The sequence below is a fragment of the Gorilla gorilla genome, chromosome 15, assembly GCF_029281585.2.
Source record: "Gorilla gorilla gorilla isolate KB3781 chromosome 15, NHGRI_mGorGor1-v2.1_pri, whole genome shotgun sequence".
Taxonomy (NCBI): Eukaryota; Metazoa; Chordata; class Mammalia; order Primates; family Hominidae; genus Gorilla; species Gorilla gorilla.
In genome coordinates this window covers 32,407,069-32,434,361 of record NC_073239.2, presented here as the reverse complement: position 1 = coordinate 32,434,361, position 27,293 = coordinate 32,407,069, and the positions used below count along the sequence as shown (strand labels likewise).

At 46.0% G+C, this 27,293-nt stretch overlaps 3 protein-coding genes across 12 annotated transcripts; 1 reads left to right on the top strand and 2 right to left on the bottom strand.

Moving 5' to 3' along the window:
* Positions 1–5: 5 nt before the first annotated feature.
* NEDD8 (NEDD8 ubiquitin like modifier) lies at positions 6–15,491 on the bottom strand. The gene is made up of 4 exons (XM_031001673.3): positions 15,350–15,491; positions 1,533–1,580; positions 1,274–1,356; positions 6–363 (listed from the first exon to the last, which is right to left on the bottom strand). The coding sequence occupies exons 1-4, from the start codon at positions 15,365–15,367 to the stop codon at positions 267–269; spliced, it is 246 nt and encodes an 81-aa protein (XP_030857533.1). The 5' UTR covers positions 15,368–15,491; the 3' UTR covers positions 6–266.
* A 1-nt stretch (position 15,492) lies between these two features.
* On the top strand, positions 15,493–22,343 carry GMPR2 (guanosine monophosphate reductase 2). Of its 10 annotated transcripts, none has more exons than XM_063697747.1 (10): positions 15,493–15,882; positions 16,313–16,434; positions 16,573–16,692; positions 18,841–18,924; positions 19,071–19,244; positions 20,177–20,258; positions 20,351–20,457; positions 20,626–20,668; positions 21,352–21,511; positions 21,695–22,343. In XM_063697747.1, exons 2-10 carry the CDS (start codon positions 16,348–16,350, stop codon positions 21,882–21,884), a joined length of 1,047 nt encoding a protein of 348 aa, XP_063553817.1. In that variant the 5' UTR covers positions 15,493–15,882; positions 16,313–16,347; the 3' UTR covers positions 21,885–22,343. The 10 variants fall into 10 exon arrangements, with proteins under 10 accessions (XP_063553817.1, XP_063553818.1, XP_063553814.1 ...); XM_063697748.1 differs by having other exon boundaries at positions 15,524–15,941; XM_063697749.1 differs by lacking the exon at positions 15,493–15,882 and adding an exon at positions 15,937–16,071.
* A 400-nt stretch (positions 22,344–22,743) lies between these two features.
* Positions 22,744–25,439, bottom strand: TINF2 (TERF1 interacting nuclear factor 2). Its single transcript, XM_019020470.4, has 9 exons — positions 25,248–25,439; positions 24,997–25,101; positions 24,782–24,883; positions 24,305–24,412; positions 24,121–24,217; positions 23,520–23,976; positions 23,364–23,431; positions 23,165–23,256; positions 22,744–23,032 (listed from the first exon to the last, which is right to left on the bottom strand). The coding sequence occupies exons 1-9, from the start codon at positions 25,437–25,439 to the stop codon at positions 22,898–22,900; spliced, it is 1,356 nt and encodes a 451-aa protein (XP_018876015.1). The 3' UTR covers positions 22,744–22,897.
* Positions 25,440–27,293: the final 1,854 nt, after the last annotated feature.

The window sequence follows — 27,293 nt, the reverse complement described above, 5'->3', positions numbered from 1 at the left end:
AGGAGGCCAGGAAATATTTTATTGACAACCAGGGACACAGTCATAAGAGAGGGAAGCACACAGGACTGCAAACTAACACCCAGTAGCCAGCAAGGGCCCTCTGGGCCAGGAATACTGAATCCTGGGATCCTCACAGTCTCCCACCAGTAGACATACATTACTGGGCATCCAGGGGAGGGGGCAGTGGCTATGGTGTCCCAGAGAGTGAGAGGATATATGATGCCTCATTATGAGCGACAGGGTAAAGAGGTAAAATGGAGGGTCCATCACTGCCTAAGACCACCTCCTCCTCTCAGAGCCAACACCAGGTGAAGGACTGAACCACCTAAAATCTTGTAATCAGCTGCTGTCTTCTCATCATTCCTGCAGGAAAAGGAAGCCAAAAAAAAAGGTAAAAAAGAAAAAGAAGACTTAGGAGTTTTTTGTTGTTGTTGTTGTTGTTGCTGTTTTTGACAGAGTCTCGCTCTGTCATCTAGGCTGGAGTACAGTGGCACGATCTCAGCTCACTGCAACTTCCACCTCCCGGGTTCAAGCAATTCTCCTGCCTCAGCCTCCCGAGTAGCTGGGATTACAGGCGCCCACCACCACGCCCAGCTAATTTTTGTATTTTTAGTAAAGATGGGGTTTCACCATGTTGGCCAGGCTGGTCTCGAACTCCTGACCTCAGGTGATCCACCCCCTTCAGCCTCCCAAAGTGCTGGGATTACAGGCGTGAGCCACTGCGCCCAGCCAGAACAGGAGTTCTTGAGTTTCCTGGATCTCTTTGGGGGTCTGTGAACTTGAATGAGAAAAAAAATCCCATCTTTATTTTTACTAACCCCCAACTGAAATTTAACATTTCTTCTAACTTTAAACATAGCCCAAAAACCACAGTAGTACTAGCAATATAGGTAACTTGTTAACAATAGCAATTAACTATTTTCTATCATAATCATTTATAGGTATCTTGAAAATATTTCAAAATTATGGTCATATTAGACCTACCATTAGATCTTATGCATTAATTAAAAAGTACATATATTACTATATCACAAATTTGTTTTAGTATTTTAATAACTATTTCAATATAATTAGTTTTCCTTTAATTCTATATATTTTGTTTTATGCCTGAAAAAATCTTATTCTGAGAAGGGGCTTAGAGGCTTCACCAGATTGCCAAAGAGTCTAAGGCACCAAAAACAAGAGGCACCCCGATCCACCTCAGTACGTGCCCCCTCTCATCTTCTCATCTTCACATAAGATCGCCATGCTGTCATTCTCACTCCAAACTCACATCTGTTTGCCACTGTAGATGAGCCTCTGCTGTTGTGGGGGGATTCCCTCTTTCTCCTCCACACGCTCCTTGATTCGCTCCACCTTTAGAGAGACAAGTAGTCAGGGGCTGCTGCTCAGGGGTAGGACCATGGTACCATGGAAACGGAAAGAACAAGGGCTATGCAGACAGCATGAGAGCAAAAGGACCAAGTTCATAAGCATATGCAAACAAATACACATGGCAAGAAGTACATGAAGAGGAGTTGGGCATGCATCACCTTGTCTGTAGGTTCAATGTCAATCTCAATCTCCTTTCCGGTCAGCGTCTGAAACAGGCAATGGTTTCATGAGTCCTTAAAGCCCAATGTACAATTTGTCTTCTAGGTAAAACACCCTATGTTGGTCTTTGGGATCTACTGCCTTCTAAAAGATGCATATTCTCAGCAGCACTGCTTTGGAGAATGAGAAGGCTTTGAACATACCTTCATTTATCAAATATTTTTAGGCTGTAAACAACTTTGATAGGGCAAGATTCTTTGAACCATCTGATCCTCTTAATTCCATGAGTCATCTTCCAAAATCAGTCCCCCAAAACCAGTGAGAATATTGGCATTATTTTGGATGATATGGCAATGAAAGGATTTATTTATTTATTTTTGAGATGGAGTTTCGCTCTTGTTGACCAGGCTGGAGTGCAATGGCACGATCTCGGCTCACTGCAACTTCTGCCTCCCAGGTTCAAGCAATTCTCCTGCCTCAGCCTCCCACGTAGCTGGGATTACAGGCATGCGCTACCAGGCCCGGCTAATTTTGTATTTTTAGTAGAGACAGGATTTCTCCATGTTGATCAGGCTGGTCTCAAACTCCCAACCTCAGGTGATCCACCCGCCTCGGCCTCCCAAAGTGCTGGGATTACAGGCATAAGCCACTGCACCCAGCCTGAAAGATATCTTAAAAAAAGTCAGAAGGACCTTGTTCTAAATATCAATGCTAGAAATTAATATTCAGATAATTCGAAGAATTCTCAAGGACACCAGAAATCACCTCTGAGCAGTTTTTTAAAAAATGCTAGAATTGGCTGGGCATGGTGGCTCACACCTGCAATCCCAACACCTTGGGAGACTGAGGCGGGAGGATCACTTGAGCCTAGGAGTTCCAGACCAGCCTGGACAACACGGCGAAACCCTGTCTCAACCAAAACAACAACAACAACAAAAATTAGCTGAGTACAGTGGTGCCTGCTGGTAGTACCAGCTATTTGGGAGGCTGAGGTGGGAGGATCGCTTGAGTCCAGAAATTAGAGGCAGCAGCAGTAAGCCACGACTGTGCCACTGTACTCCAGCTTGGGCAACACCCTCGCAAAAAAAAAAAAAAGAAAGAAAGTAAAAGAGAAAAGAAGACAAGAAGTCAACATTACATCTCCCATATCTTTCCAGACTTCTACCTAAATCCTAAATTGCAGCTCTTGTCTTCCTCCATAAGTTAAGGGCTGGTGATATCCAAACACAATAATTATACTGATTATGCAGTCATAAATGTTGTGTCTTCTCCCATCTGTCCTTGCTCTTAATAGCTCTATCTGTATTAGTCTACAGTGATCCAGGCCACAAACACACCATGCTCATTCTAATTTATGGGCATTTCTTTGCTTCCGTTGTTTTCCTTGTTGCAATATCCTCCCCTTCTTCTCCAAACTTCAAGACCCCTTAAATGTAAGATCGCCTCCTGGCCGGGCACAGTGGCTCACGCCTGTAATCCCAGCACTTTGGGAAGCTGAGGTGGGTGGATTACCTGAGGTTGGGAGTTCAAGACCAGCCTGGCCAACATGGAGAAAGCCTTCTCTATTAAAAAATACAAAATTAGCCAGGCGTGGTGGCGCATGCCTGTAATCCCAACTACTCAGGAGGCTGAGGCAGGAGAATCGCTTGAACCCAGGAGGCAGAAGTTGCGGTGAGCCGAGATCATGCCATTGCACTCCAGCAATGTATAAAACCTCCTGTATGATGTGTAGACCTGTTCCCAGTGTACTTTATTAATACTTCCAATATTAATATACCAATTACAGCTAGTTGTGTAAGTGTTAAACTTTCCTAGTGTTTGACACACAAGCAGTCAATGAATATTTTTGAAGGGCTAAATATACTGATGATCATATTGTAATCACAGCTAACATTTACTGAAAACTATTTTTTTCCTTTTATTTTTTTAAGAGACAGGGTCTCACTGTATCACGCAGGCTGGAGTTCAGTGGTGTGATCCTGGCTCACTGCAGCCTTGACCTCCTGGGTTCAAACAACCCTCCCACCTCAGCCTCCTAAGTAGCAAGGACTACAGGGTGTGTGCACCACCACACTCAGCTATTTTTAAGATTTTTTTGTAGAGACGAGTTCTATGTTGCTCAGGCTGGTTTCAAACTCATGGGCTCAAGTGATCCTCCTGCCTCGGCCTCCCAAAGAGCTGGGATTACAGGCATGAGCCACCTTGCCCAGCCATTGAACACTTTCTAAGGGTCAGTAACTATGATCAGCATCTTACATGCATCACATTTAATCCTCCCAGTATTTATGAGATATGGACTATTACTATTTCCATTTTATAGATGAGAAAAATAAGACTTAGGTTAAAAACATATCTACACAATCAAAAGTAGAGAGTGGATCCAGATTCCCTGGTCCCAGAGCCTGTGCTTTTATTTCTGTACTCCGTCCTACCTGAGTCTGGCTGGTCTAGTATTGGGACCCAATGTACACTCCTATAGTAGCTCACAAAATAACATATGGTTTCTCCTTATGGTATTCACATAGAACAGCACGAAACAAGAACTCAGAAAATTTCCCAACAAGGAGAATGATTTAGTACTAGTATGTTTCCAAAAATACAAGAACAATTCCTTTGGATTAACATGTTTGGATATGAAAGAATAAATTACAGCAGTGATTCTCAAGCTTCTACCCTAACCTATGCTGGTCTGTGTGAAAATTTTCAGCAGCCTATGGTAAAATGAGAAAAGCAGTGTTAAAAGTGAAGTTTTCATGAAACTAAATATATTCAGGTGTTAATGTCCTTTTAGAGAATGGTGGTGACAATTTGTGGTAACTTTAAAAAGACAAAATAAAAAGTTTGTAATTCTGTGTTGTCCACAACTTATTTCACTTTCTTTTCTTTTCTTTTTTTTTTTGAGACGGGGTCTCAGTCTCACCCGGATGGAGTGCAGTGGCGCAATCATGGCTCACTGCAGCCTCGACATACTGGGCTCAGGTGATCCCCACCTCAGCCTCTTGAGTAGCTGGCACCACAGGCGGGCACCACCACGCCTGACTACATTTTGTATTTTTAGTAGAGATGGGGTTTTGCCATGTTGCCCAGGCTGGTCTCGAACTCCTGACCTCAAGTGATCCACCTGCCTCAGCCTCCCATAGTGCTGGGATTACAGGCGTGAGCCACCGTGCCTGGCCGATAATACAAATTTTTATTTATTTATTTATTTATTTAGAGATGGAGTTTTACTCTTGCTGCCCAGGCTGGAGTGCAACGGCACAATCTCAGCTCACCCTGCAACCTCTGCCTCTCAGGTTCAAGCAATTCTCCTATCTCAGCCTCCCAAGTAGCTGGGACTACAGGCATGCACCACCACACCTGGCTAATTTTGTATTTTTAGTAGAGAAGGGTTTCTCCATGTTGGTCAGGCTGGTCTTGAACTCCCGACCTCAGGTGATCTGCCTGCCTCGGCCTCCCAAAGTGCTGGGATTATAGATGTGGGCCACCGCACCCGACCACAAATTTTTAAGAGTGAAAAAAGACTCTCGGAGAAGACCTAGAGCTGCTCTCCCAAAAGCAAAATGCTTGGACCTTATATTTTTAAAAAGAATTATTGGTTTGTAAATTCTAAAACTCTAGAGCTGGCCCTTTGTTTCTGAAATCGACTGTAGAGGCCCATAAATATATCTAGAGAGCAATATGGCAATATGGTGTCCCAGCAACAATACTTCCAGGAAAATACTCATGACTATGTCCAAAAATATACCTACAACAATGGTTATTGCAACCTTTTGATACTGTAAAATTAGAAACACAATCTAAATATCAAACAGTTGAGGGTTAAATAAATTATGGTACAATCACAGAAAAAAATTACAAAGCCCTCAAACAATGTTTAGGATAACTATTTGTAATATATTAACAATATGCTGATAATTTAACAAAAAAGTTATAGTATATAGAGTATAATTAAAATTTTGTAAAAACAACACATGCATCTATATGCTCTCCAAAAAGCTTGGAAGGGTATATACAGTATATTAATGCTTTAACTTGAGCAGTGGAATTATGGGTGATTTTAATTACATTATTATGCTTTTCTGTATTTTCCATTTTTTATACCACAAATGTGAATATGCTGTAATGAGAACAAATTATTTAAAAACAATGTCCTTGATAAGGGTAAGATTTTGTAAAGCAGCACTGTCTTGTAGAAATATAATACAAGCCATACATGCAATTTTTAAATTTACTAGTAGCCACATTGTAAAAGTTCTTTAAGAGGTAAAATTTTAATATTTTTAAACCCAACATAGCCAAAATATTATTCACATGTAATCAATATAAAAATTAATATATTTTATGTTTTTTCTAACCAAGTCCTCAAAATCCTGTATTTCATATTTACATCACATGTAGAGATGGGGCTGGGTGCGGTGGCTCACGCCTGTAATCCTAGCACTTTAGGAGGCCGAGGGGGCGGATCACGAGGTCAGGAGTTTGAGACCAGCCTGGCCAACATAGTGAAACCCCATCTCTACTAAAAATACAAAGATTAGTTGGGCATGGTGGTGGGCGCCTGTAGTCCCAGCTACTGGGGAGGCTGAGGCAGGAGAATCGCCTGAACCCAGGAGGCGGAGGTTACGGTGAGCTGAGATCATGCCACTGCACTCCAGCCTGGGCAACAGAGCAAGACTGCATTTCAAAAAAAAAAGAGATGGTAGGCTGGGCATGGTAGCATATGCCTGTAATCTCAGCACTTTGGGAAGGGGATGTGTGAGTACTGCTTGAGGCCTGGAGTTTTGAGACCAGCCTGGGCAACATAGTGAGATCCCCATCTCTACAATAAAATTAGCCAGGCATAGTGGCATAGGCCTGTAGTCCCAGCAACTGGGTACTCAGAAGGCTGAGGCAAGACTGCCCAAGCCCAGGAGTTCAATGCCGTAGTGGGCTGATTGTGCCACTGCACTCCAGCTTGGGTGACAGAGGGAGACCCTATCTCCAAAAAAAAAAAAACCAGAAAAACAAAAAAATTCAAATGGTAAATTTTCATCTGAAATACTTGACATATATTTAAGTTTCATAATTTACAATAGAAAAAGTAGATTTATACACCTAACTTGTTCTAAACATACTTAAAAGTTTTATTTATTTATTTATTTATTTATTTATCTGAGATGGAGTCTTGCTCTGTGTCCCAGCCTGGAACACAGTGGAGTAATCATGGCTCACTGCAGCCTCCAACTCCTGGGCTCAAAGTATCCTCCCACCTCAGCATTCTGAATAGCTGGGACTACAAGCACACACCACCATGCCTGGCTAATTCTTTTTTGGAAAAAAAAAAAAAAATTTTTTTTTTTGAGGCAAGGTCTCACTCTGTCACCCAGACTGGAGCGCTGTGGCATCATCTGGCTCACCACAACCTCTGCCTCCCAGGCTCAAGCAATTCTCCTGCCTCAGCCTCCCAAGTAGCTGGGGTTACAGCCACGTGTCACTACGCCTGGCTAATTTTTGTATTTTGTATTTTGTATTATTTTTATTTTTATTTTTTTGAGATGGAGTCTCGCTCTGTCACCCAGGCTGGAGTGCAGTAGCACGATCTCGGCTCACTGCAAGCTCCACCTCCCGGGTTCACGCCATTCTCCTGCCTCAGCCTCCAGAGTAGCTGGGACTACAGGCGCCCGCCACTATGCCCAGGCTAATTTTTTGTATTTTTTAGTAGAGACGGGTTTTCACTGTGTTAGCCAGGATGGTCTCGATCTCCTGACCTTGTGATCCGCCCGCCTCGGCCTCCCAGAGTGCTGGGATTACAGGCGTGAGCCACCGCGCCCAGCCAATTTTTGTATTTTTAGTAGAGATGGGGTTTCAGCATGTTGGCCATGCTGGTCTCAAACTCCTGACCTCAAATGATCCACCCGCCTCGGCCTCCCAAAGTGTTGGGATTACAGGCGTGAGCCACCATGCCCAGCCTGAAAATTGTTTTGTAGAGATGGGGTCTCGAAATGTTGTCCAGGCTGGTCTCAAACTTCTGGCCTCCAGTGATCTTCCCACCTCAGCCTCCTAACTCACTGGGATTACAGGTGTGAGCCACTGTACCCAGCTAAGTTTCAGTTTTTAAATTTAATTAAAATCAAGTACAATCAAAATTTCACATCTTCAGTCTCTCTAGTTACATTTCAAGTGCTCAATAGCCAAATGTGGCTAATGGCTACCATTTTGGACACTGTTCAAATATTCCAGCTAATATATGAAGCAACAAGAATATTAGAGTATCTCCAGCTTGTAACCCCCAATGAAACAATGTATCTAGGAAATGACTAACATCACAGAAAGCAAAACAATCTGATGGAAGTACATACCACATCACCACCTACGAATTCTTCTCACATATGAACATACAAAGACTAATCAAGCCTCTAGATCTAATTACCAGCTGACAGGAAATACAGAGGAAAAGAGGAATATGTCAAAAGGCAACATGGGAGCCCGTTGCGGTGTCTCATGCCTGTAATCCCAGCAATTTGGGAGGCCGAGGTGGGCGGGTCGCTTGAGGCCAGGAATTTGAGACCAGCCTGGCCAACATGGCAAAATGTCATCTCTATGAAAAATACAAAAATGAGTCAGGCATGGTGGCGCATGCCTGTAGTCCCAGCTACTCGAGAGGCTGAGGCACGAGAATACAAGAATCACTTGAACCCTGGAAGCAGAGAAGTTGCAGTAGTGAGCCAAGATTACACTGCTGCACTCCAGCCTGGGTGACAGAGCAAGACTCTGTCTCAAAAAAAAAAAAAAAGAATGGGAATGTAATCAGCAAAATTCAAACTGCAGGAAACTCTATTCAACAAGAAAAAAATGGGAAAAAGGAGAATCTACGGATTTAAAGAAATTGAAAACACATAAACCAATGGCAATGTATGGATCTTAATTGGATCCAGATTCAAACTGTTAATAAAAAAAGAGAGAGAGACAATAGGGTAATTTGATGATAGTAAGCAATCAGTTAAATTTTTAGACGTAAAAATTATGGTTATGTTAGAAAAAAGGTTATCTTTCACAGATAAACACTGAAATATGTATGAATAACATATGCTATGCTATCTGGAATTTGCTTTAAAAAAATCAGGTAAAAGGAGTTGGTGAGTTTAAATTAAATAAGATTGGCTATGAGATGATAATTTTTGAAGCTGGATGAAGGGTGCATACACCCTTCTCTTTCCTGATGTATGTGTTTGAAATTGTCCATGAAGTTGTTTTAAAGCAAGTGAACAATTTTAGAAGATATTCTTGATATATCACACTGTAACCTGACAATACATTCAATGCTATTTAAACAAGTATAAGATGAACCTAGACTGGGCGCGGTGGCTCACGCCTGTAATCCCAGCACTTCGGGAGGCCAAGGCAGGCGGATCACCTGAGGTCAGGACTTTGAGACCAGCCTGGCTAACATGATGAAACCTTGTCTCTACTAAAAATACAAAAAAATTAGCTGGGTGTGGTGGGACGCACCTGTATCCCAGCTATGCAGGAGGCTGAGGAGGAGAACTGCTTGAACCCAGGAGGTGGAGGTTGCAGTGAGCAGGGATCACGCCACTGCACTCCAGCGTGGGTGACAGAGTGAGACTCCATCTCCAAAAAAAAAAAAAAGATGAACCTAAACCTAACATACTGCCCTAGGCACTGGAGGAAATACAAAAGAAATGTGATCCGGCCTTGCCAACAATCTTTATCAAGCGAAGATGTACAACCAAGAAACAATTAGACATAAAATTAATAGAATAAGGCTGTATACAAGGAAGTTCTGGCTGGGCGCAGTGGCTCACGCTTGTAATCCCAGCAGTTTGGGAGGCTGAGGCAGGTGGATCACTTGAGGTCAGGAGTTCGAGACCAGCATGGCCAACATGGCAAAACCCTGTCTCTACCAAAAATACAAAAAATTAGCTACGCATGGTGGACGCTTGAACGAAGGTGGAGGTTGCAGTGAGCCGAGATCGTGCCACCGCACTCCAGCCTGGGTGACAGAGGGAGACTCCGTCTCAAAAAAAAAAAAAATTAAAAAATTAAAAATTAAAAACAAATCAAAACAAAACAAAACAAAAGGAAGTACTATATTGTCCAAACACAAGGGGCAACGACAAAGTGCTATGGTGAATGAAAATCAATGTTAATCAATTTAAGCCTTGAATGAGATAACATTATACAACACTAGATATAGTGTTTTAATTTATATAACATTATAACACTGTAATAGCCAAAATAAAAATGACTGACATCAGCATTTTTATGGTGCTACAAGGGTACCATCTAGTAAGAGTACAGAGCAACTGGAATGCTCATACACTGCAGGTGGGAATATAAAATGGTACAAACCCTTAGTTTCTTTTTTAAAGTTACATATATCTACCACATGACCTAGTAATTTCATTCTTAGGTATTTATCCAAAGGAAATAAAAACATATGTTTACAAAAACACTCGTATAACAATATTCATAGGAGCCTTATTCATAATAGCCAGAAACTGGAGATAACTCAAACACCCATCAACAGGAGAATGGATAAACAAATTATGATATAATTCATCCAATGGAATACTATTCAGTAATAAGAAGGAATAAACCACAGATTACAATAGACATTATGCAGAATGAAAGAAGCCAGATACAAAAATTGTACATTCAATAATTCCATTTATACAAAGTTCTAAAACAAGCAAAACTAACCTATGAAACTCTTGAGGAGGTAGGAATACAAATGTTTAGATTTTGTAATTACATGAACGTATGCTATTGTCAAAAACTCACTGAACTAAACCTTTAAGAACTGTGCATTTTACTGTATGTTAAAAAACATGAATGAGAAAACTGATTCACACAGTAAAGACAGTTGCCAAAGTAATCTGCAATGAGGAAATCAATGAAGGATCTGGGGTTAGGGAGTAATATAATGAAAAAGAAGCTCAAGGAAAACCTGCACAGTATGGTTTTGTACGTCATGTCTTGGTTTAGACTACACTTCAGAGGGGATATGACGGTAGGAAAACCTGGTTGGACGTATTACAGAGACATAAACATATAAATGAGTAAGACCCGAGACCAGAATGAGGGTAATGGAGATGGAAACAAAAATCAAACAGAAAGAGCTTTTAAGTGAAAAATTAGATCTTATAAAAGGATCATGTAATTTTAAATGACTCTAAAGAATTGTATTCCAGACACCTGAATGATTGATGGGATTAATACACGAGATGGGTATTGGGATATGGCTTATGACAGAAGATGATGCATTTAATTTTAGAACCAAAGAGACAAGGTAACAAGATTTAAATCAGGAAGAATTTAATTGTAAAATCTTACAGAAAAATATGGAAGAAGTCAGCTACACAGAGACAGCAGTTGAAAATGAATCATTCGGCTGGGCATGGTGGCTCACGCCTGTAATCCCAGCACTTCGGGAGGCCAAGGCAGGTGGATCACTTGAGCTCAGGAGTTCAAGACCAGCCTGGGCAACATGGTGAAACCCCATCTCTACTAAAAATACAGAAAATCAGCCAGGTGTGGTGCCATGTACCTGTAGTCCCAGCTACTTGGGAGGCTGAGTTGGGAGGATCCCTTGAGCCTGGGAGGTGGAGGTTGCAGTGAGCCGAGATCATGCCACTGCACTCCAGCCTGGGTGACAGAGTGAGAATGTCTCAAAACAAAAACAAAATGAGGCCAGGCGCGGTGGCTCATGCCTGTAATCCCAGCACTTTGGGAGGCTGAGGTGGGTAGATCACCTCAGGTCAGGCGTTCAAGACCAGCCTGGCAAACATGGCGAAACCCCGTCTCTACTAAAATACAAAAGTTAGCCGGGTATGGTGGTGGGCACTTGTAGTCCCACCTACTTGGGAGGCTGAGGCAGGAGCATCGCTTGAACCCAAGAGGCGGAGGTTGCAGTGAGCCAAGATCGTGCCACTGTACTCCAGCCTGGGCGACAGAGTGAGACTCCATCTCAAAAACAAAACAAAACAAAAATAATAATTCAAAAAGGGGTCAGATACGGTAGCTCACAGCTGTAATCCCAGCACTTTAGGAAGATGAGGTGGGAAGATCACTTGACCCCAGGAGTTTTAGACCAGCGTGGGCAACACGATGAGACCCCATCTCTACAAAAAAATAAAACAATTGGCTGGGTATGGTGGTAGCACACGCCTGTAGTCCCAGCTACTCAGGAGGCTCAGATGGGAGAATTGCTTGGGCCTGAGAGGTCGAGGCTGCAGTAAGCTGTGATGGCACCACTGCACCCTAAGCCTGGGCGACAGAGTGAGAACCTGTCTCAAAAAAAAAAAGGAACTGTAATAAAAAATGTCACTTATATGGTAAGTAACAGCTCTTTTTTTTCTTTTTTAAATTAATATTTTCTTCAGATCAGATTAACAGCTATCTCATGTGTAACTACTTTCCTATGTATTTAATAAAGAAATGCAACAAACAAGAGGGGATGGGGCGAGAGGGGGAGATAGAGAGAGATGGGGCACAGAGGCCTGTTTGAAGGCAGAAGGGTGTTGCAGGAAAGAAGACTGGCAATTTTAGAGAAGTACCACATAAATATGGATTCAAAGAAAAAGTCTAGAATCTTGCTATTCAAAGTGTAGCTCTCAGACATTCAATATCACCTGGGAGTTTGTGAGAAATGCAGAAACCTGTGCCCCACCTTAGACCCACAGAATCATAATCAGCATCTTAGCAAGACCACAGGTGATAGGACACTGTATTTTCTTTTCAAGTTTCCACACACAGCATTGATTTTTTTGTTCAAACAGTTATTTTATTTTATTTTATTTTTTTGAGACAGAGTCTCACTCTGTTGCCCAGGCTGGAGTGCAATGGCACGATCTTGGCTCACTGCAATCTCTGCCCCCCCGGTTCAAGCAATTCTCCTGCCTCAGCCTGTCAAGTGGCTGGGACTACAGGTGTGTGCCACCACACTCGGCTAATTCTTGTATTTTTAGTAGAGACGGGGTTTCACCATGTTGGCCAGGCTGGTCTTGAACTCCTGACCTCGTGATCCGCCCGTCTTGGCCTCCCAAAGTGCTGGGATTACAGGCGTGAGCCACCACGCCCGGCCTTTCAAACAGTACTTTTTAAACTGCAGGTCTCAACCCATCAGTGGGTTATGAAATCAACTTAGAATTGAAAGTTTGGAGCATATCACAAATAGCAAAGTTTTTGTGCCTTATGGGTTGTGACATAAAATTTCTTAATGTGGAGTGAAATTTTCAAAAAGTGTACAAAACACTTAGCATTAGTAACTTAACTTCTTTGGACCTAGTGGACATGAGAACCCATATGCATTGAAAAGCCAAGAGAAGTATTCAACAGGCCGGGCGCAGTGGCTCATGCCTGTAATCTCAACACTTTAGGCCAAGGTGAGTGGATCACTAGGTCAAGAGATCGATACCATCCTGGCCAACCTGGTGAAACCCCGTTTCTACTAAAAATACAAAAATTAGCTGGGCGTGGTGGCACACCCTGTAGTCCCAGCTAGTCAGGAAGCTGAGGCAGGAGAATCGCTTGAACCCGGGAGGCGGAGGTTGCTGTGAGCCGACATTGCGCCACTGCACTCCAGCCTGGTGACAGAGTGAGACTCCGTCTCAAAAAAAAATATTCAACAGTTAGTGTTTCTCAAGATTTTGACAGTGATCCATTCTAAAAATTAGTATGAACTAGTAACACCCCCTGTGTAATATACATATAAAATAAAATAAAAAATTTCAGGCCTGGCAACAGAGTGAGACTGTCTCAAAAAAAAAAAAAAAAAAAAAGGCCAGGCACGGGGGGGGTGGCTCACACCTGTAATCCCAGCACTTTGGGAGGCAGAGGCGGGCGGATCACGAGGTCAGAAGATCGAGACCATCCTGGCTAACACGGTGAAACCCTGTCTCTACCAAAAATACAAAAAATTAGCTGGGCGTGGTGGCGGGCGCCTGTAGTCCCAGCTACTCGGGAGGCTGAGGCAGAAGAATGGCATGAACCCAGGAGGCGTAGCTTGCAGTGAGCCGAGATGGCGCCACTGCACTCCAGCCTGGGCGACAGAGTGAGACTCCGTCTCAAAAAAAAAAAAAAAAAAAAAAAAAAATCATAAAACAATATCCTTACCTAGCACTACATTATTTCCTATTTTCTCCCCCTCTCTTTGTTTTTTTTTTTTGTTGTTTTTTTTTTTGCAGGGGGAGATGGAGTTTCACTCTTGTCGCCCAGGCTGGAGTGCAATGGCGCCATCTCAGCTCACTGCAATCTCCGCCTCCCAGGTTCAAGGGATTCTCCTGCCTTAGCCTCCGAGTAGCTGGGATCATAGGCGCCCACCACCACGCCCGGCTAGTTTTTGTATTGTTAGTAGAGGCGGGGTTTCACCATGTTGGCCAGGCTGGTCTTGAACTCCTGACCTTAGGTGATCCACCCACCTCGGCCTCCCAAAGTGCTGGGATTACAGGCGTGAGCCACTGGGCCCGGCCTTTTTTTCAGGCAGGGTCTGGAGTGCAGTGGTGCCATCACTGCTCACCGCGGCTTCGACATCCCAGGATCAATCAATCCTCCCATCTCGGCCTCCCGAATAGCTGGGCCTACAGGCATGCGCCCAGACCCTTGGCTAATTTTTCGAATTTATTGTACAGGCAGGGTTTCGCCATGTTGCCCAGGATGGTCTCGAATTCCTGGGCTCAAGCGATCGGCCTGCCTCGGCCTTCCAAAGTGCTGGGATTACAGGCGTGAGCCACCGCGCCCAGCCTATTTTCTCTTTTTAATGGTGCCAGTGACCCATTCACCTATTAAATTGATGTTACGACTCTTATATAGGCCGCTACTCAACGTTAAAAAAAATCATCTTTAACATACTATTTTAATACTAGACCTCAAATCTTAGCTAAGAAGTAGTTTGGAAGGACTGGGGAAGAGAAGGTTAAGAATGACTATTATGTACGGTAAATATGCTAAGAAGCTGACGAAATAACGATAGATTTACTTAGCTACAAAAAGGCCAAACTAGCATTAGACTTCACTTGTCAGCAGTTTTGTTTTTTTGAGGGGGGCGTGGGGGGGGGGTCTCTGTCTGTCTGAAGGCACAAAAGAGGAAACAGCAGATAGGACTAATGAGGGCTGGAAATTGGTGAAGAACCACCACGGGAGTTGAGAGATGCAGATGAAGGAAACCATGGCTAGTACCAACAACTAGGGCAGCGGTAACTAACCTGCCTCAGCCAAGGAAGTGAGGCTGGTCCAGGATGCCAGGCTCAGAAAGGCAGGTACTGACTGAACACACTCCCCGCTTTGGTTCCTGTAGGACGGGTGAGATACCACACCTTGGCAACCACCAGTAAATGCTCATAGTCTAGCCCTTGGGAGGCCCCGATTTCTCCGGGCTAACGTTTTAGGGCTGTGCTCGGAGGCGACCTACGTTAGGGACTGGGAGAAGCAGGTACCCTGGGAATGAAGAATGGAGAGCAGCGCTTACTCCAAGAATCTGAGAGACGGGGGAGTCAAGCCGCTGCTAGGCCTGCTCTATGACTGCGGGGGTTCGAATACAGTGAGACCCGACAAAAGCGACCCCATTCTGGGTGACAGCACAGTCCTGGCAAAAAAGCAAGCATGGCAAAATACCCCAGGGTCGTCAGGTGGGACCTGGGCCCCGCTCTCAAAGCCCTTCTGGGTCCCCCTATTTCCCACCACCCCTCGCGCGGAGCCCTGAGGCAGTCAGCGTCCTCCAGGCTAGGGAAAGGCGTGGTTTTCCTTCCCCACGTCTCCCGTAAGGCACTGCTGCCAGCCCAGTACTACTGCGCCTTGGCAAGGTTGGAGGTGCTCCCACCTTCACTTTAATTAGCATCTTCTTTGCAGTTTCGGGCTGCACACGGATAAATTCCTGCTCCTACCGCTCCGGTCGCCGCTGCCGCTCTCCAGCACTCTGCCTGCAAGGGCCACTTCTGCTTCCGGGTCACTGTCTGGCTCCACCCCCACCCCCACTGGGTTCCGGAAAGGCTCAGGGGTGCTCCCGCGTTTCGGTTCAGTGACGTCGTAAATTGGAATGAGGCATCCAGTTTAGCAACAGCAGTGATGACGACTCTGCGATTCTGAGAGTCCCTGGCGAGCCCGGGCTAGCGAAAAGTGGGGGCAGAACGAACTACATCTCCCATCGTGCCAGGAGGCGGTCCCGCCCGTTTCCCCCTGGGAGTTGTAGTCTAACCCCCCTCGGATCCAACAGCAACCTCAGTGCGTGAACTCTGTTATCCAGAAGGCCTCGCCCTGCCGCCGCCGAAGCTGGAATTCGTCGGCTAGTAGTTCTCGCCGGCAACTAGAGGAACCTGTTGGCGTGGCCCAGAAGGCTTAGCGGGATTGCACGAGGTTAGTTGCTAAGCAAGGTGGTGTTTGGTCAACTGCTGCCTGAACCAAGGCAACAGGAAGTGAGTACCTCTATTCCGGAAACTAGTTATGAACCCTCCCCGCCCGCCGTCGCCAACATTCCTTCGTTCCCCTAAATCAGCCTCTTGCCCCATTGCTCTTTGCAGGGGTAGAAGAAGGAAGTGTAGCGGGGTAAGGAATGCACCGTCAGGGTCTCTCACAACCCTTTCCCAGCTCTTCTCCCCAACAAACAGTACCTGGGATGGAGCCCTAGGGTAATCGCAGCCACGGGATGGGTCGAGGTGACAGGCTTCAGGGACCACACTTCGGCCTTTGCCCGACCTTCCACAACTTAAGCGAAGAGAGGCCGCCAGCCGTAACAGGGCGTTAAAGCCCAGGGGAAGATTGGTCCTTATGACTTCCTGCCTTCCAGCCCTCAGATTCATCGCTACCCCGAGGCTAAGCGCCATGCCTCATATTGACAACGATGTGAAACTGGACTTCAAGGATGTCCTTTTGAGGCCCAAACGCAGTACCCTTAAGTCTCGAAGTGAGGTGAGCAAGCTTCTCTACTTGCTGTTTCTTGACCCCACGCTCCCGGTGGGCCACAACCAAGAAAGATGCCTGTCCTTGTCCTAATATGGTACGTTTTTTGGATTAATGAAATGGTCAATTTCCTGTTCATATCTGCAGGTGGATCTCACAAGATCCTTTTCATTTCGGAACTCAAAGCAGACATACTCTGGGGTTCCCATCATTGCTGCCAATATGGATACTGTGGGCACCTTTGAGATGGCCAAGGTTCTCTGTAAGGTAGGGCTTTCCTCATGCCCCATCCCTATTGGTGTCCAGTTAGCCCAGCTGACTGCAGAGGTGTTTGCATCCCCACCCCCATGCCCAGTCAGCTCTCTGGCAGTTAGCAGTCAGGATGCTCTGATTTACGGTTTTTTCCACTACTAAAGCCCTTTATCTGATAAGTTCAAAAGGCCATCTGAATTAGTGAGATTCAAAGCTAAGTTTTGCTCCGATATTTCTGATATATGAACAGAATTTTCCCTTTTGTCCTGTTTAGCAGTTTGTACACCTTGCCAACTTTTCCCACCACCCAGGTCACCCCCTCACAGTCACATGCATCCCTTCAGTTATGCGATTGTCCACATTAAGCATTCACTGTTTTAGTCCAGAAACTACAGTTTAAGCATTCAAAAATCCTAACTAGAAGATCCTAGGAGAAGCAGCTTATTAATTTTCTTTAATAAGAACAATTCATTAATAAAAGAATACTTCTGCCATTCTTCTTCTTTTTTTAATCTTCCTCTTCTTTAAGTCCTAGGTTCCTGGGAGTTTCTGGGATGTGCCCCAAATGGGATGTGTTTTTCTTATATACAAGTTGTTCACTTTGAAATGGAAGATGCTGCTCCTGTCAGTACTATTACCTGCCTCTATACTTGTTGCTGAGAAGGTAGAGAGTTATCTGGGCACTTTGAGAACATATGCACTCTGCTGGTTGATCCATGTAGCCCTGGTTGATGAATTCTGCTATTGTTTGTGGCTCCATTAGTCTTAAGGACTTCATATCCTTTTTCTATTTTTGATTGCTGTGTCTTTGTGGAATGTCTTGTCATTTCTTTAAGGTTGATAGTTATGCAGTTTTATTTTTACTTTATTTTTATTGCCATTCAGTAACTGCTTAGGAATCTTTCTGTTGCCCACTGTCCATCTGCCCTGACCAGTAGAGTTCAAAAGTGGTGACTCTGACTGCAGAGTTAACAGGCGTGCTGTAATACATGAACCTTTTTGGGGACTGTCTTGATGCTTTATGTGGAGCCTGGCTTTCAGTATTGCTGACGAGAGGTAAAGAAATCAGGTTTCAGTGGTAAGAGCCAAGTATTACTGTAATAAAAAGGTTGGATGCAAGCAAACATCTTTTTCTAAGTTTGGTATGTAATCTGATGTGCTCATCATGCCACACTCTGCCAGTATATCTCCAACGTCTGCTGACTTCCTATCCTATAGTGACTTTTCTTTGCTTATCAGTATGTTGATGATAGAGTTGTTGAGAAAGCAGAATTCAATACCAGCTTTAGCTAGATATTGTTGATCTCTGAGTACGTATGTAGAGCACTTGCTTGTTGCTAGCTAATACATGACTTCCTTGGGTTTCTTGTCAGTTGCAAGATTTGTGCTGTTTCAGCCAACTGCTGTCTCTTGTCTGTTTGCATGTAGACATGTAAGGCACAAACACCAGCATTCACAATGGCCTTTGAATGCCTTCCTCAAAGTATTGGGATATTGTTTGCAATCTGTTGTGCTAGAGAATATGAGTTTGATGAGTCATTATATCCTTGAACTTTATTAAAATGGACTGAGTGAAACAGATTTTTTAGCTTGATCCATGTCCCCAACTAGGAAATTTGTCCTTTTTTCCACTAGAGATGGAGACAGGGTAGGGTAGCCCCTTATCAGCTCTTATCAACCTTAAGGCATTACCTTTGGTGAGCATCCAGATCTACTGAATTACTGCTGGTAAATGAACGAGAACATAACCAAAAATAGTTTAGTACTAGGTTACCTTAGGAGGAGGGGCTGAGTCAGTGCAGAGAAACACAGGCTCCATCCAGCCTGTTCATGGTTCTTTCATGTCTGCTGCCTGTCCCACTGCACCAGCAGCTTGTCACCTTTTAAGTCAGAAGCAGTGAATGTGCTGGCAGATGAAATCCAACCCAGATCACTCAGTACTTTGGTGGGAAATCTGACAAGTGCTAGCTTGTGGTAAAAAGCCCTACTGGTATTTGTAGAGAGAAGAAAGGTTGAACTCAAATCCCAGCTCAACCTGACTTCTTTGACTTGTTTCCTCCCCAACTTCAATCATGTCCTCCCTCAGATAGAATAGGTCTGTTTCTAGAAAAGAGACCTTAATAAAGTTTTCTCCCTTTTGATGCTTCTTTGTCTTCTCCCCAGTTCTCTCTCTTCACTGCTGTCCATAAGCACTATAGCCTCGTTCAGTGGCAAGAGTTTGCTGGCCAGAATCCTGACTGTCTTGAGGTAACACTGGGCATACCCTGCTCCCTTCCTTATCCCAGTTTTCCAGCAATTATATTTTGGCTTTCTGGGGACCAGCACTCACCAATGACCCACTAGCTGCCCACCAGATCATCTCTGATATGCCAATGACTCTGTTTCTCCCACAGCATCTGGCTGCCAGCTCAGGCACAGGCTCTTCTGACTTTGAGCAGCTGGAACAGATCCTGGAAGCTATTCCCCAGGTGAAGTATATATGCCTGGATGTGGCAAATGGCTACTCTGAACACTTTGTTGAATTTGTAAAAGATGTACGGAAGCGCTTCCCCCAGCACACCATCATGGTATGTTTCTATTACAGTTGGTACCTTTTTATCTTCCCACTTTCCTGCCACTCCGTTTTGCTACATCAGTCCATTTCTCCTCTGCTGCATTATGATATTCCTAGTTCATTTAATCATGATACTGGATGATTATCCATAGTTCTAAGCTGAAAATGTCTATTTGGTCAGTGTAGTATCTCTGACCCTTGGTTCTTATTCTTTGTAAATCTGATGTCCCTGATGTCACTCAGCAAACCATGATGGAACATCTGTGCACTGTACATACCTGTGGTACATAGACATCTGCCCACTGAAATGGACACATACTACAGTCACATAAAAAGGGGTCACATGAATAATGGTTTATCTTATTACAACCTTAGAAGAGTGGCCTTCATTTTCTTCGCAGCATTGAGGGGTGTGTCTGCTGATCATCAAAAGCCAATCAACTGGTCAAATGGGTCTTTAGCCTACACTACCATGCCTTCTCCCTTTCCCTGAAGCCAGACAGGTTCTATGACAGAATGGCTTAAGGACAGAATATGTTTGGGTCTCTTGAGGAAGGGGAGCTAAATCTACTGTAAATCAGATGTGAGCCTGGTCCAGTAGTTCCCTTTGCCTCACTGAATGCTCCTCCATGCCACTTCATGTGTCCCTGTTGATCATAGCACCTTGTTGCCTTAGAAAAGTGCATCATGGACCTCGGCTTTACCCTAGGTTCAGTGGTGACATTGGCCACTCACTCCTACCTTGGCTTGGTGTTGGGTGAATGGGTAGGGAGCAGGGTTCTCTAAAGTGGCTAGTGTAAAAGCCCTCAGAGGGCCCAGTAGAGGGGACCTAGTTATCCTTTCTTTGTAATAATGTTGGAAAGTCGTGGTCCATGCATACCGTAACAATACATGACCTCCTGTTTCTGGCCCTAAGGATGCTGTATTTCAATTGCTCTGTCTCAGGCAGGGAATGTGGTAACAGGAGAGATGGTAGAAGAGCTCATCCTTTCTGGGGCTGACATCATCAAAGTGGGAATTGGGCCAGGTAAGCTGGTTCATTGGGGCCACTGGCTACCCCCCTTCAGTGGCAAACACCTGTGGAGCACGTCATTCTTACCCTTATCATGTTCTTCCTAGGCTCTGTGTGTACTACTCGGAAGAAAACTGGAGTGGGGTATCCACAGCTCAGTGCAGTGATGGAGTGTGCAGATGCTGCTCATGGCCTCAAAGGCCACATCATTTCAGTAAGGCTCAAGGGCAGGGTAGGGTATGAGCGGGGTTTCTGCAGGTTATGGAGGTGGCAGAGATGGATTAGAATTCCTGGGTTCTTGTTGGCTTTGAGTTGGGCTGTTGGGACATCGCTGAGGGCTTGGGAAATCCATGTTGTGTTCATAGTGCTCCTTACTTTGCAGGATGGAGGTTGCAGCTGTCCTGGGGATGTGGCCAAGGCTTTTGGTAAGGAGCTTGAGGGCACCGAAGGATGATTCTATACAAGAGGATGAAACACCTCTGAGGGTCTAGGGTCAGGCTAAGAGAGGCTCAGGAAGTCATTCAGATTCTTTCATAATATGAATTAGTGACTCTGAAATCTATGGTATCACCTGGGGCAGCCAGCAGGGGACATCTGAGACTCCAAGTGTGGGCCAGGGCCATCTGACCATCTCCTAGATTGCTGCACAGTGCAGACTCCTGAGCCCCAGCCATACCTAAAAATAGGCTCTGAGGAATGGGACAGCACATCTGCATTTTTCATTTTGCACAGCTTCCCAGGAGATCATTACTCCCATTAAAGTTGGGGATCTTTGCTCTTGGGACACATGAAATGAGTCTTATTTAGCTGGGCACAGTAAAATCAAATGACCAGATGATGATGGTAAAAACAGCAAAAGGAGAAAGCAAAAGCCAGGCAGGGACTCTCCAGAGGCTCTTTTTTAAATCTTGGGGAAATCATACCCACTGAGGAATAGAGGCCAGGGCAGATCAGGCCTGCATGGATTGTGGGTCAGCTAGGGAAGCAGAAGGAGGAAGATGCTGGAATCATTGTCAGGACTGAGAATATGGTGTGAATTGCTTTTGAGGGTGGCCATATGAGCACCTTAGCCAGATTAATCTCTTTCCCCCCTCCATGATGGTGGCAGGGGCAGGAGCTGACTTCGTGATGCTGGGTGGCATGCTGGCTGGGCACAGTGAGTCAGGTGGTGAGCTCATCCAGAGGGATGGCAAGAAGTACAAGCTCTTCTATGGAATGAGTTCTGAAATGGCCATGAAGAAGTATGCTGGGGGCGTGGCTGAGTACAGGTATGTGTGGAGGCCCAGGAGCTTAGTAATAGTATGGAGGCAGAACTCATGGCTGCTGAGAGGGGGATGGTACAGTTCTCAGAGAAGCATGGTGAACCGGGGCACAATGCTAGGGTCTGGGGAAAAGTCCCTGGGCTTAAGGAATCCAGAAGGAGAAGATAATAAAGTTTTTCCTACTTTAAGAGCCTCAGAGGGAAAGACAGTGGAAGTTCCTTTTAAAGGAGATGTGGAACATACCATCCGAGACATCCTAGGAGGGATCCGCTCTACGTGTACCTATGTGGGAGCAGCTAAGCTCAAAGAGTTGAGCAGGAGAACTACCTTCATCCGAGTCACCCAGCAGGTGAATCCAATCTTCAGTGAGGCGTGCTAGACCTGAGCAGTTCTACCCTCCCAAGGCACCAGTACTCTACCATGGGGCATCCCAAGTGGGGTCCTCACCCATCCCAGCTACTGCAGCTCTGTGTTACTTTGTCATTTCCTGTTGTCTCACTCCTGAGGGCTCCTGCAGTAACTCTGTACTTCTCTATCTGCACACACAAAATGCCCAAGGCACTCACTGGGGAGGAAGCAAGGAAGCAAACAGTCTGAGAAAATGATGCAAGAAAATCAAATGGGAATCTGGGGACCCAACATCCTGAAGATTATTAAAAGGAAAAGATGCTGATTGGTACATAAATCTTTTACATGGCCTTGGTCTAGAGGAGGCAGGCTTTTAGAATCATGTTTTGTTAATCCGCTTCACTAAATGGGACCTTCACATATCTAAAAAGCTCTGAAGTGTTTGTATATTTGAAATACCTCAATAAAGAGAGAGCTCATTGACTGTAAAGAGATGCTGGGGCTTTCTGTACAAGGCTAGCATCTGGGTGCTGCTGCAGAGTGGGTGGTGGTAGGGTCAGCACTGACCCAGTGGGGTCAAGAACAATGAGTATTATTCTCATGAAGTATCTCCATTCTAGTGCCACCACCCCCAGATAATCTGGCAGCATGAGAATTTACAAAGTATATTCTGGCATGAGGACACATATTTCCAGAATACCAAAGGACATTTCTCTTCCAGGCTGTCAACCCTGCTAACCCTTTTAGACACAGCTGAACAACACTTAGCAAGGGAAGTAAAAAAAGGCAAAGAGATCCTTTCAGTTTGGAAGGGCCAGTTCTGTTTCTAAGAAATGACTTATGCTGACCTTATGGAAACCTTAATTCCCCTCCTTCACATCAAGGCAGTATTTTAACAAATCCAAAGTTTAATTATTAAGGATTACAAATATTTTTAGCAGTGTCGTTAGGCAATCCAAGCCTGGACTTCCACTTCATTCCTACTAAACTACTTGCAGAGCTGAGGAGGCAGGAGACTAGAGTACAGAGAGCATTTTAGTTCTATCACAAAGGTCTAGAACTGTCTCTACAGTCACAGGAAGAAACAGGCATGGCACCGTGGCCAGAAGGGGGTAGGTATTCACAGAGAGTGGGTATCAAGGTGTTAAACTTTGTCTTCTGATAGTTTTCCAGAGATTCCTGTAGAGAAGGGAGCAGGGAGATCCTACTATCTGAAACCATTCCCTGAACCCTCTGAATTCTGAAGCATGTGGATTTCTCAGTCTTGTTCTACCCATCCCCTTCCCCAGCTTTCTGCTCCTTCCTACTCACCTTTCCTTCCCCCTGGCCATTTTCTTCCTCATCAGAGTCTAAAACCAAGTCCCCTATGGTAATGACGGAGCTGCACAGAGATGGAGGACACACTGTAGGAGGGAAACCAGAATCAAACTACTACTTCTAGATGAACACAGGCTCTTGAGAGTCCCCAAGAGAGGAGGCTGTTGATCCAATCCTGACTCAGACTACCTACCTGGCTTCCTGGCCCTAGGAGGTAATAATGATAGTCTCAGGGGGTCCATGTAGCAATCCAAGCAATTCCTGAGGTAAGAGCAAGCAAAGAGGATAGGATGAAGGGAAGGCAGGCAAAGAATGTGCTCCTAGTAAGAAGCAACTCTGTTCCACTCACTCCTTTTGCTCTGTGGCAAGCAAGTCAACTGGGTTCTCCTTCAGAGCCCTTCCCCCCAGGGTCTGGCATGGACTCTTAGACTTCCCAGTGGAGGCTGCTCTTGTGCCCATGGCTAGGTCTGCTGTGTATATCGCATGTTCTTCCTTGCCCTCAGGCTTAGATATGACCTGGGTTGGTGAGCCGAGATTCCTAAAGGGAAACAGCATGACTGTGGGGCGCTCCTTATGGCCTCCCCTAGTGGAGGCCCATTGGGACTGAACTCTTCGTCGGCCTAGAGGGGCCAGATTGAAGTGTCGGCCAGCTAGAGGTTCTGGGTGCGTCCTTGAAGATGGTCCCTGAGGAAGATGTGTGCCAGGCTTGGCTTTTGGCAGAGGATTGTGGAGTGCTAGTCTTTGTTGCTGAGGAGGATTCTGTTTCATGGGCTCAGCCAGGTTCACTGAGTCAGTAACAGAGCACTCTGAAAAAGAAAATGAGGCCCCTTATAAAGAGAACAGATAGTAACAGAATAACTGGTTTCTTATGCCTGGAGCCCATGGAACTATTCCAGTGGACTGCCTCAAAAGGTCTCAGGCTAAACACTGCACCTCCAAATTCCTAGTACCTGGAAGCGGCCACCCCATGTCCACACCATATTGTCTCCAGGCAAGAGAAGAGGTGATAGAGACTCCAGGCTGCATCCAACTCAGCACATCCTGAAGCTGTGGGCAGAGACAGAGGTATGAAGACCACAATCCTTGATACAGCCACCCCACACTCTGCCCTTACATGTTTTGCCCCAACGAAACCTGCTGTGCCTGCGGTGTAGGCAGTGCTTTCTCCAGCTGACACAAGTACTCAAAAAGCAGCTTTTCCATGGCAGCCAGAAAGGGTTCCCCATACTCTTGTTCAAGTTCCTACAGCAGGGGAGAGTAGGAGGTCAAAAGTGGGTTAGTGGCCAGGCACGGTGGCTCACGCCTGTAATCCTGGCCGTTTGGGAGGCCGAGGTGGGCACATCACTTGAGGTCAGGAGTTCGAGACCAGCCTGGCCAACATGGTGAAACCCCATCTCTACTAAAATACAAAAATTAGCTGGGCATTTGTAATCCCAGCTACTCGGGAGGCTGAGGCAGGAGAATCGCTTGAACCCGGGAGGCAGAGGTTGCAGTGAGCTGAGATTGTGCCACTGCACTCCAGCCCGGGCGACAGAGCAAGATTCCTCAAAAAAAAAAAAAAAAAATGGGTTAGAGAAAATAGCCACATAATAGCCTTCAAACCAGTCTCACCTGCAGCTTCAAGGCCAAATCCACAGGAGCCTCTGACAGCTGCTTCACCTGCTGGTAAAAAGTTTCCTGTGCCTCCAAAATCTTCCTCAGATCCTGCTTTGTCTGTTGAGGATACAGAAGAAAGAGAAGTTAGCACCAACATCCAGTAGACAGGAGGAGCAACTTTGCTACACCAAGTGTAACTGGGGTCAGGGCTTGTTCCGGGGATTACTCACAGCCTTGGGATCCCGCACTATAGGTCCAGATTCTGGAAAGTGGTGATTCAGGGCTTTCAGGACTTGGGCCCAAGGCCGGCCCTGCAGGATCAGCTCCACCACCACCTGTACGGTACTGAATTCAGAATCCCCACTTCGGGGCAAGCTGACCTTTTCCAACTAGTCTCATCCCCAAGCTGTGGGCCCTTGTCAGGTGCTCGCATCCCGCCCCTTTCTTTCTTTCCCCTTCCAGGTCCTACTTGCTCCAATACCTTGGCCTTTAGGCCCATACAAAGGCGTTCGTGGTGCCGGTAGCGAACCAAGCCAGGGGCAACAGCACGCAGAGATCGCAGAAACTCCAGCACTCGCGGAAAATGTTCCACGCAGCGTCCGCGCACAACCTGCCAGCTAGCCGCGGCGGCGAAGCGTAGAGCTGCGGGACCCGCCACCAGGGGCGTAGCCATGGTCGGCGGGCTCCGCCCCGAGGCGGTCCCTCCAGGTTCCTCACCCGGATGGGTGAGGCTTTCCGATCACTCCTAGGGGCGGGGCTTCTGGAAACTCCCTGTCGCTCCGGTCTGTCGGCTCTGGGTACCTCGCGATCTGACTCGGCTCCCTTCCATCGGCCCCCAGAATTCTGGGGGAGGGGGTCTTCTGGCTCGGGCTGGAGGAGCCTGAGTGGAGAAGCTGACCGTCTCCAGTGGCACTGGGTCGCTCAGCTTTAAACGTCGCCGCTGTCTCCAGCCCGAGGGTGCCTCACTTCCGGCTCCGCTACTAGCTTCCCTTGCCCCGGAAAAGGGCAGTAAGAGGAAGCCAATGGGCGGCCACAGAGGGAACTGTGACGGTGCGTCAGAAGGCCACGCCCCAGCGGAGCTGTAGCTGCCCGCTTCCTGCACCCTCTGCCGGCTGACATGAGTTGGCCGCTGAGGCTGTTGTGGCCGCTCGTCTGGGTCCTCGCAGCCTTGCTTTCTTCGTGGAGCCTGCGGAGAAGCCCCGTCACTCCCCTGAGGCTCGACTTCCTAGTCTGTAAAACGAGGATCATGCCACCGCCCTTTCCCACTGTCTTCACCCATCGAAATTCAGTTCTTTAAATTCCAGACCCGAGCCGGCGTCTACAAAGCCTTCCCCTCTGCGCGCGTCGCTTCCAGTAGGAATTCGACTGTTCCTTTTATAAAACGGAAGAGGGCGCCTGCCCTTAAAAAATAAAATACAGGCTGGGCGTGGTGGCTTGTGTCTAATCCCAGCGCTTTGAGAGGCCGAGGCAGGAGGGTCACTTGAGCCCAGGAGCTCCAGACAAGCCTGGGCGACATGGTGAAACCCCTTCTCTGCTAAAAATACAAAAATTAGCTGGGCGTGGTGGTAGGCGCCTGTAATCCCAGCTACTCGGGAGGCCGAGGCAGGAGAATCGCTTGAACCCAGTAGACGGGAGGTGGCAGTGAGCCGCGATCTTGCCTCTGCATTCCAGCCTGGGCGACAGAGGGAGAGTCCCTCTCAAAGCAAAAAAAAAAAAAAAGAGGAAGAAGAAGAAATAGAATACAGGCTGGGGGCACGGTGACTTACACCTGTAATCCCAGCACTCTGGGAGGCCGAGAGGGGAGGATCGATCCGCTTGAGCCCAGGAGTTCCAGACCAGACTGGATCACATGGCGATAACCTGTCTCTACTGAAAATAAAAAAAACTAGCCGGGCGTAGTGGCACGCCTGTAGTCCCAGCTACTCAGGAGGCTGAGGTGGGAGGATTGTTTGAGCCAGGGAGGTTGAGGCTTCAATGACTGCACTCCAGCCTGAGTGATAGAGTGAGACAGGGTCTCACACACACACACACACAAATTAGTTTCTTGTTTTAGGATTCTGTTGTGCACTGAACTTGTCAGCCCCCTAATGTAATCGACTGCTCTCCTTGACTGTCTCTTCCACAGGCTTCCTGGTGCCTCTCATTTCCATCAGCAAGCAAGAACCTAACACACAGCTTACACTCCTTAATTGTTGGCTGGATTAGTTGCCTGCCTTGACCACTTTACAAGGATTTAGTGAAACTGCTCCGTCTTTGGCCCATGTCTTCCATTCCCAGAGATAATGGTTCACACATCCTTGTCTCCGCCCCGGATCAGTCTCAGCTGATCTGCACATTCGACTGCCCAAGAAACACCTAGTCCGAAAGTACCCCAAATTGGATATGTGTGAAATTCTAGTTATCTTCCTTTTTCCCTTTATTTACTCCTTCTCTAATGTTCTTTCTTTCTTATGTAGATATGAACTTCTGTTGTTTTCCTTTTTTTTTTTTTTTTTGAGACGGAGTCTCGCTCTGTCGCCCAGGCTGA

What these genes read in the sequence shown, in the direction of transcription:
- TINF2 (XM_019020470.4), bottom strand. Translation starts at nt 25,439, where the DNA reads ATGGCTACGCCCCTGGTGGCGGGTCCCGCAGCTCTACGCTTCGCCGCC. An exon ending in GTATGGGCCTAAAGGCCAAG is followed by an intron (nt 25,102 to 25,247) that starts GTATTGGAGCAA and finishes AGTACCGTACAG; the next exon opens with GTGGTGGTGGAGCTGATCCT. An exon ending in CTTGCCACAGAGCAAAAGGA is followed by an intron (nt 23,432 to 23,519) that starts GTGAGTGGAACA and finishes CTCTTACCTCAG; the next exon opens with GAATTGCTTGGATTGCTACA.
- GMPR2 (XM_019020471.4), top strand. Translation starts at nt 16,294, where the DNA reads ATGACTTCCTGCCTTCCAGCCCTCAGATTCATCGCTACCCCGAGGCTA. An exon ending in CCCTTAAGTCTCGAAGTGAG is followed by an intron (nt 16,435 to 16,572) that starts GTGAGCAAGCTT and finishes TCATATCTGCAG; the next exon opens with GTGGATCTCACAAGATCCTT. An exon ending in AGAATCCTGACTGTCTTGAG is followed by an intron (nt 18,925 to 19,070) that starts GTAACACTGGGC and finishes TTTCTCCCACAG; the next exon opens with CATCTGGCTGCCAGCTCAGG.
- NEDD8 (XM_031001673.3), bottom strand. An exon ending in ACATTGAACCTACAGACAAG is followed by an intron (nt 1,357 to 1,532) that starts GTGATGCATGCC and finishes GTCTCTCTAAAG; the next exon opens with GTGGAGCGAATCAAGGAGCG. An exon ending in ATCTACAGTGGCAAACAGAT is followed by an intron (nt 364 to 1,273) that starts GTGAGTTTGGAG and finishes CTTTTCCTGCAG; the next exon opens with GAATGATGAGAAGACAGCAG.